The sequence below is a fragment of the Pleurodeles waltl genome, chromosome 7 (genome assembly GCF_031143425.1).
Source record: "Pleurodeles waltl isolate 20211129_DDA chromosome 7, aPleWal1.hap1.20221129, whole genome shotgun sequence".
In the NCBI taxonomy this organism is placed as follows: Eukaryota; Metazoa; Chordata; class Amphibia; order Caudata; family Salamandridae; genus Pleurodeles; species Pleurodeles waltl.
In genome coordinates this window covers 562655159-562664691 of record NC_090446.1, presented here as the reverse complement: position 1 = coordinate 562664691, position 9533 = coordinate 562655159, and the positions used below count along the sequence as shown (strand labels likewise).

General features: G+C 40.2%; 1 protein-coding gene across 2 annotated transcripts in view; it reads right to left on the bottom strand.

The window, feature by feature from the left end:
- Positions 1-8323: 8323 nt before the first annotated feature.
- LOC138304348 (zinc finger protein 84-like) overlaps positions 8324-9533 on the bottom strand; it is a 156508-nt gene continuing 155298 nt past the window's right edge. For both annotated transcript variants that reach the window (XM_069244321.1, XM_069244323.1), the window contains one exon: positions 8324-9037. In XM_069244321.1, coding sequence (XP_069100422.1) covers positions 8370-9037 — 668 coding nt within the window. In that variant the 3' untranslated portion in view covers positions 8324-8369. The remainder of the gene's footprint in view (positions 9038-9533) is intronic.

Genomic DNA, 9533 nt, shown 5'->3' with positions numbered 1-9533 from the left:
GTTCTTCAGCTACAGACGGTGGGGTGTCTAAGGCACTCCCTTCCCTTGGGAGGGCCTCAATTCCACTAGCAGCTGCAGATGTCAAGGGGGCTGATGTATCATTGCTACTGGAAGAGGCCTGATGTTGGTTGCAAAACCTATTCAGGGTAGTGCTCATGTCCCTCGGCACCCCAGCAATGGAAGCCAGGATGGCATTTTGGGCCTGCAGCTGCTGCATGGCTTCCTAGTGATTGTCCCTCTGCAGCTGTTTGACAAAGGTTTGGGTGCGAATAGTTGCCTATGATGTAGATGCAACAGGGTTGGGAGAGGTTGATGTGGGCAGGGTGAGGCTGACAGTTGTTGACTGACCAGGTGTGCCTGTTGGACCAGCTTCGTCCTCATTGTCCAAACATCCAGGAATGTTTTCCTCACTGGGGCCTTCATCCAGAGTGGTAATGGCAGTCTCTGGTGTCCTCTCCATGTTGAGAATGGCAAGGTTACCTGTAGGGAAAGTGGAACACTCAGTTGCTGTGTAAGTGATGCAACAAGTGATGTTTAATTTTAAATACTAGACATGGGATGTAAGCTGCACACATTTCCTTTACATGATCCCCTGAATGACAATGACAGCTGCCTGCAAATCTTAGTTCGAACAAAGTGAGACACAGAGATTTTCACTTCCATACACCATGCTCCAAGATCTTTGACTATGTTGGTGTTTAGACGTCTGCTGGTACCCTCATATCTTGACTAATGACATTAGGCACATGTTTTGCCAAGTAAATTGTATGGCATCATAAGTCCAACTAAAAGCTTAACAATGCACAATGGTTTCAGAACTGGCACACAGCATAGGAGTTACCATTTGCCCTGGGCCTATCTGGATGTCATGCAAGTGCATCCAGTTTGCCATTTAGTTATCACCCCCAGGGAGAGCTTATGACATTGTTAGAAAGCTTTTCTCGTCGGTCAGTTTGTAAGGGGACATAGCTGTAGTTGTGTTTTGCTTGTAATGGCACTGGTAGTGGGCCATTGCATTGCTGTCATTGCTACAGGCTGTTAAATGGCTGTGAATTCAGGATGGGTTATTTTGATAGTTAGTTTCACATGCAAGACATCTCAAATTTAGTGCACTGTTATGGTTTTCTTAATGAGGGAGGAGTGCTTTCTGGGAGCTGTAGTGCTGTCAGTTCCCAGTGCTTCACATGCAATTTTCAAAGACTGTGGCCCTAGGTGAGTTTAGTAGACATGTGGCATGCCAGAGAGGGGTATTTGGACAGAGGGGTGGTGGGTGGTATGGTCATTGAGGTGGGTAAAGGTGATCAGTGAGCATGCAAGACAAAACTGTTTGTTGACATGAATGTTGTAGTGACTTACCAGACTCCTCTCCGCCAGGTATTCCTGGCGGGCTCTCAGGCTGCAGGATGTCCAAGTCCTTCTCCTCCCAAGATGTGAAAGTAGAGTGAGGCGGATGGGGTCCACCGCTAGTCTTGATGACCACCAGCTGGTGCCTGGCAGCCATGGAATGCACCTTCCCCCTGAGGTCATTCCATCTCTTTCTGATGTCCTCCCTTGTCCGTTGGTAACTGCCTACAGAATACACCCTGTCGACCATCCTTTGCCACAACTCAATTTTCCTGGCTATTGACATTTGCTGGACCTGTGCACCAAAAAGGTATGACTCTACCCTGACAATTTCACCCACCATGACCCTCAACCCACGATCAATGAAATGTGGGTGTTTTTGTGGAGACATGGTAGTGGTGGTAAAGACCGTGAGTTAGTGAAAACAAGGTGGAATAAAATGTTAGTGATGAGGCGTAGGGGCTGTGATGTGAGAAGGGGATGGTTGTTGAGTATTGTGTGTGATAGTAAATTGAGTGTTGTGTATGTTGTGCAGGTGTGGGATGTATGCATGGTGAAATGTGTATGGGTGCCAATTGGTTTTTCTATCTCTGAAAATATCTTACTCGTCTGTGTTGTGGGTTGTTGAGGGGTATCTTACATAGCGCATTGTGTAGTTGTGCTGATGTGTGTCAGGTGTGGAGTATTCAAACTATCCCATGTGGTATGGTGTTCTCAATGATGTGAGTTCAGATCGCCGCTGTTCGCACCGCCAATGGTTTTCTGCCATGGAAAAACTGCTGTTGTGATTAGTGGGTCGTAATATGATTGGAGGATTTTTGTCGTGCTGGTGGTGGGACCGCCTCTTTTCTGTCCTCCAGTGTCCTGGCACGTTCAGAATTTTGTCTTTAATGTATGGCTTTCACTATGACTCATTTTAAAAGTACTGAATTCATGATGGTCAGGGTACTGCAATAAGCCCAGATTAATTTAGACAACTCATATCAATTTGACTTAACTGCAATCTGCACACTACCCATGATGACTCTGTTAAAATTTTCTGCACTGTCATTAGCATTAGGATGATATTCAAAGGTAAACGTGTTTAAACACAGTCCAATTTTTCTTGGAGGACAATACTATCAAAATGTGTTCTCAAATTCAAGATATACATATTAAAACAAATAATGTATTGACTTATGTTTAAACAATTATTAAAACTCTACTAATATATATCAACTTGTGCCTCAAGTTCAATTACTTGTAACTCAAATCCATTGTTAAAAGAGAAATACATTTTTATATGATACAATTAGAAATATGAGTTGAGAATCACAAGGTACAGCCTTTAAAGCTCAATGTTTGCAGCTAAACTTATGTTTAACACCATCCTGGAGAGGAAAGCTTTCTATTCCTTGAAACAAAATTGGAACCCACTGTTTATCACAATCTTGGGTAATGCTATGTTATGTTATCCGTGCTTTTATAGCGTGCCTATCACACATGAGGATATACAGGCAGTTTGTGGCTGGTGTGGGAGGCTAGCCCTGGATGGCATACTCAAAGATCTAGGTCTTCAGCTTCTTGCAAATGTCAAGAAGAGAGGGGGAGGCTCTGATATGTTGTAGGAAGTCATTCCAGGAATTAGAAGCCAGGTATGAGAATACGAAACTAACTGCTCTACTTTTGTGTATGCCTTCCTTTTAAACTCTTAAAGCTCTTGTACATTAAGCATTGGAAAGCAACCACTGCTAAGTCGAGCCCAAACAGCATGTGGCAGAAGTGGTAACATCTGAATGGTGGGATGAAGGCTGTTGAGCTTTACTCTTGCAATATAACTGAACTGAAAGGTAAACCAAACTGAAATCTAAAGTGAAAAACCAGCTAACACCCTTGGTTATGACTACTATTTTTTTTTTTTATTACGATGTTGTGTGGATCATGTAGATCAATGCATAACATTATCTTTCCGTTTGAACACCTATCCATGACCAAAGGTGCTAACCACTCAGTCGCCGCAACATAATCAGAGATACCAGCAGTTTCCAATTTTTTTTTTATTTAGATACCACTTTCATCTATATGTGCAATGGAATGTTTCTAACTATGTGATTGGTCTTGAACTACTTTAAAAAAATGATTTTATGCATAAAACCTTTTAGCTCTACTTCGTTGCCAGATAAAACAGTAGGGAAATCCACTTTTAATTTACTAATATATACATCCCCTTGTTCCAAATATAAAGCCTGTTGTGGGCTATCTGGGTCCAATGCTGTGCCTCACATCCACCCAAAAACTAACGAGCCCTCCTCTGACACCTAAAGCTTAACCAAAATCTTTCTACTTTCAGATATAATGTCAGTAGGGGACAAATTGTTACTTAATGAACACACAAAAGTAACTTCCCGTGCTTGCCTATTGACAGTGGAGCAAGCTGATCGAGAGTCAGCAAAATGTTGATTATTAGGACTTCTAGAGCTATGTGACATACTCATTTTTACCTGAAATGTAAACTAATACCTAAGTTGCAAGACACTAAGCTTATAAACAATTGTTGGAAATCCCGTTCTCACACTCAGAAGAATCAGAAACACATTTTTTTCCATTATAAATCTGACTGGAGATGCAAAAAAACAGCATAATTACCATCAATATTACAATTTGAACACCATTGTTTGATCGCAGGACAACATTTTTCATGTCCAAGATGTTCTTTGCTTGCCCATCTATAGCACTTTGGGTGTTTGTTTTTCAGTTTCCCTTGTCTGTAGTAAACATTTTGATATCCTGAAAGTGATCTTTGGTCCCTACAGAGGGTGGAAACTTTTGTTGTGAAATGTTACAAATCGATTCCTTGTCTTTGTTACTAGAACTTGCAACTACAGTGCATCTTTTGAGATAGTCTAAAGCACCCTTCAATCAAGTCAACGAAAGGCTAACAGCTCTCTTGACTGTGACTACTGTTTGTGTGCATAATTACCTGGTCTCTTATTAATCTGTTGTGTATACTCCTGAATTTGCAAGAAATGACCAATTTCTTTTTATCAAGGCACATTATCTTCTTCAGTCTCAGTTTTGGTCATAAATATCTATGGCCACGCAGACTGTAGGAGATAAATCTGTATTACATCATCAAGTTATTTATAAAAACATCAGCTGGCCTGACTTTTTCCCATTTTATTATAAATGTGTATCCTTCAGATCCTAATGTTTGTAAAAGGATTTTTGTCTTCCTAGTGGGTAAAAACTCCTGCATATTTTCATCTTCTACGGTAGAGATGTCTTTAAAAAATACACCCTCCAGTCTTGAGTCTATTGAGAGGAAAAAACAGGCAGCCACATCTAGCTTTTTCTCCAGCTCAGCTGTTGATATCAGAATCCCAACCGCTCACACTCAACTGATGTTCTTGAATACTACTGTTACTTCTGTAGCTAAGCAACATTATGCTTTTCACCTCTGATCTTCCTCTTTACATCATTTCTCTCACCTATACCTCATTAATTATCTTTCCTCAGCCCTTCCTCTTGTCAGCATCCTTCTCCATTTCCTTATTTTCATTCTCACCACTTTTCTTCCATTTTTTCCCTCCTTTCCCCCTTTTTCCGCCTTCATACTTTCAGCCTACATTCCGTCCTATTAGGATCCTGTGCTTTTTATTCCTTCTCCTCATCCTTTTTCTTCCTCTAGTCATTCCCAACCCACATCTTCTACTCCCCTGTTTATCCACTTCTCTCTCATGGGTTTCAGTCATTTTCCTCCAATTAGCCCTTCCGTCCCCTTTTCTTCCTCTCAACTGTTTACATCAAGTTCCACCTGTTATACCTTAGTCTCATATTTCACCTTTCTATTCTTCTGCCCTCTGAAGTTTATCTGCTCTGTCATCTATGGTGGAGCTCCACTGCTGCACTTGCGCTCTACTGTAACCTCCTTCCATCGTTTTGTCCCATACTTCACCACTCACTATAGCCTGCCCCGTAGCATTCCCCTCAGAGTCTTATAGTGCATCTTGGTTTTCTGTCACCAGTTTGGCTTTAAATTCAGTGCTCATGCTATAGAGCATCAGGTATTACCACACATTTTAGGAGGATGCCATTACAGTGGGTTTGCTATATGCATGGTTTGTAGTCAGAGTTTGGAAAGCGAAATAGACGTGTGAAGTTCATATCTGCCAGCAAAGAGTTCCTAAAGATGCTGTTCTACATGTGGCCATTGAAGCAGCCCTTGATTTTAGAATGCTACCCATGTTCTCACTCAGGCTTATCCTGCCAAAGATCTCAGGCCTCTGAAACCATGTTGTATGAAATAATCCTTGCAGTACAGTTTCTCATATGAAGATGCAGTCTAAGCCCTGATGTTTACCTGCTGGCTGCCTGCAACAGTCATGCTTGGTGGCAGACGTAGGTCGCACCCTCACCCTCTTTGCATTGACTCACTGTGTAGGAGCTGCAGTTTAACAGCCTCACTCAGGACACTTCTTTTGCAGGATGAATGCAGGAAGGTGAGATCATGAGGGCTCTGTTTAAGTGACAATCCAGGTGTCTTCTCCACATTCACGGCACCAGTCTCTCAGGTCTGTGGCAGACTGCCAAAAGACCAAGGAATATATGTTCCAGTACAAATCTCATGAACCACACTGTGCAAAGAGACCCAGGCAACCCCTTAACACAGTGAACCACTACTGGTTCGCTCACTTGGATTGTCTGATTTCTCTGGGGCTCCTCATGTCAGGAACATACTGTGTTTCTCTTCCTGGAGAACGGCTACAAACCATGCATACTCCTTCCCTCTCTCAGCGACTGTTAAGCTTCCGGGCTCTTCAGCAGATCATCAGCTTCCCAAGCACAATGTATTGACTTCAGGTGACATCACCACACTTCTGAGAGATTGGCTGTCGGGCAGACACCAACCCTGTTTGCACAGCATCCCTTCAAGTATTCTGTGGAGCACTCTCTTCTGGAGCATTCTCTTATTGGTCAAGAAGAACTTAGAACTGGAACAGAGTGGGGTGGTTTGGATTCTGCTTTCATACAAAAGGGATGTGAATACCGTGCCTCATGTATTAGGACTGGTGTGGGTTTGTTCTGTTTCAAATGCCATTTCCAGGTTTTTCTCCAGACACAGTCTCTGTGTCAATCTAAGCACTTATAGCATGGAGCACAAGGAGTACCCGCAACAGGACACAAAGAAGTGTGAAATCACACCTGGTGGTCATCTACCTTCCTGTAACAGTAATCAGGGACATATACATCTAGCCTAGGAACAACCTCAGTTTGAACAGAAATGCATCCTTCCTATGATCTACCATACATATTGCAACTGTCACTGGACATTAATTTGACATTCATATGGAATGTCAGTGCACAGTGTGGGTTTCACATAATAGTGGAACTTTTCATTGTTAACTTGACACTTCATATGTAGTAGCAATCTAGTTTTTTCAGGACAAAAACACTAAAAAACTGTAAGTTACCTCAAACTCAACGGTTCAGTGTAAAGTGTCTCAATGTGTACAGCTCTTATGTATTATATGAGACCTACTTAACAGGCTAGGCAGAGGATGAGGTAATGAATTCATTCCAAACAGGATTTTCAGATTAGGTCATAAAGATGCCCTTGTTTTCTGTTAGTCAAATCCTTTCAAATGTCATGTCACCAACTGGGTTAAAGTGGCCCATACTTTTTTATCAAGGAACATCATGCTTTTCAAATTCTAAGAAATACCTTTCTGCCAGTTAGTAGGTTTCTTTTTAATGGAAACATGATATATAAAATAAATCATTTTATTCTTATTTACTTGACAAAAATGTAAGAAACGTTCTTGGAAATTATAAATGAAAAAATTGGAAATGTTTATTTTTTATATATGTTTTTGAATATTTAACCCCAAATAAAAAAGTAAAATCATTAATTGTTTGAATACACTTTTCTTAAGGTTAAGTATTAGGATAAAGGGTGGGATATAGGTAAAGGATGGTGTTAAAATATGCATTAGGAACAAGAGTCTGGATTTTATCTGGAGTTGCGGTAAGGGGTAAGGCTAGGACTTACCTTAACATCATCCCTATCCAAAACTATTATTATGTATTAGGATAAGGGATGGTGTTAGAGTTAGGAAAAAGGAATGGATGTAGTCGGATTTAGGTTTGGGCTAAATTAGGCATAGGGTAAGGATTATGATTAGAGCAGAGATATCCAATGTTTTTCCAGTGGGACAGGATTCATGATGAATTTTCAGGCTATCAAACAATGATAAAATACAATGAATCTAAATGGAAGTCATTTATATAGAGAGTGGGGCATTGTTATCCTGAAAATCTAGCATAAATATAGTACTTCTGGCTACAATAAATACAACTGGTTAGAGTAAGGAATAGTGTAAAGGTTAAGGTTATCAGTAGCCTTATGGCTTAGGGTAAAGGTTACACTGTGTTTGACTTGTCTGCATTTTAGTATTTACAACAGAAATACATGTAAAACACAACATTTTGTTACACCCTTTAGAGTTCTACATTTTTGTCTGAGGCTTTTTGACATAAAACATAAAAACATTAGGCATCACCAGAACCTTGGCAGGTCAGCTTGTTTTTGAATAAAATAATAACCAAAAGATTAGATTTCGATAAACTTGCTTCACACATGGAAGCAGTGACCAAATCGCTTTGCAAATTTCCACATGAAAAAAAATGTTGTTATTTATTCATGTTCTAAAACAGGAGTAGAGTTTTGTTTCATGTGCCAGGTTTCAGAATAACTACAGACAATGTAAATTATTCTCATCTATAATAAATATAAGTAAATACATCTCTTACGGATTTCCTTGAAATTGGTTGTGGCCTAAAACACAACCCCCCTGTACTAAGCTATTTGGTCTGCAGGCTTCTGTATCCATCTGCTATGAATAATTCCTTGTCTATGTGTAATTTTCCTTCCTGCAAGTATTCAATGTAAATCTTGAGCAAAGTCAGTTGTCCTTTTATATATTTTACAATGCGTCTGCTATCCGACCAGTTACGTTTTCTTTTTTTTTTTGCAGTTTCTTACACTTTTATTGTACAGTATAGTTGCTAGTATGCGTTTTTTGATGCCGATTAAAACCACTTTTCCAAATGAATTCTTTATCACACTCTGTACATTTATATGGCTTCTCTCCAGTATGAGTTCTCATATGTCCGAGTAGACTGTATTTACGGTTGAAGCTTTTCGTACAGAAAGAACATGTATACATTCTCTCCCCTAAGTGTGTTGTTTGATGTGCAATAAGATGACTCTTCTCGAAGAAACTTTTGTCACATTCACTACATGCATATGGTCTCCCTCGTAAATGTGTTCTCATAAGTCCACCTAGTTGGTCTATTGTACCGCCTATTTCATCACATTCAGTAAATTTGTACATAGTCAGCTGTGAATTTGTGTTTGGAAGGCAACTGGAAAACTGTGAATTCCTCGGGTTACTCTCACATTCACGATATGAACTTAAGGCTCCAGTGTTGGATCTTCCCTGATATGCACTGAGGAGGCTCGGGCTAATGAAACCACTTTCAAACTGAGTAGTGTTCTCTCCTCTATGTGCCCATGCTTCACTTCGGTCTGATGCCTTGTGAGAACTCTGGGCCTTTATTGAGCTTCTTTTTCTAAACAAGTTTGAACATGGATTTGTTTCAGAACAATACACTGAATCACCATCTTCTTTTGCTTTGTCAGTGCTTTCATCACCTGCAGGATGCAAATGAAAGATTGTCATTAGCTTTCTACACGTGACACTGGATACATCTGCTTGAAACTATAATTTGGACGAGATGGAACACAAATATGGCAAAGCAGTGTATACTGTTAATGAAAATAGACCGATTCAAAGAGACTTACATAAATATCAGCAAATGTTTTTAGTAGCCCACTGCCTTAACTACACTTTTTAAAATAAGGATATCAACATTCGCTGTGCCTTTCAAATGTTCAAAATAACATCAAATAAAAGAGGAAGCAAGTCTCGGCTCTGCTGAGTTCACAAATTACAGATTAGTGTGTCAATCCTTTTTAAAAATATATTTCATTTTATTTTTCAATAAGAACAGAATGAAAGGCCCGCCTGGAGTTTCAGTGACATGAGCAAACAAGGATGTCATCAAAGTTGGATCACTGCAAACATATGTTCACTCAGACCTCGTATTGCTCCAATTGCTAAAAGTCATTCTGAGAACCGGTCACTTTT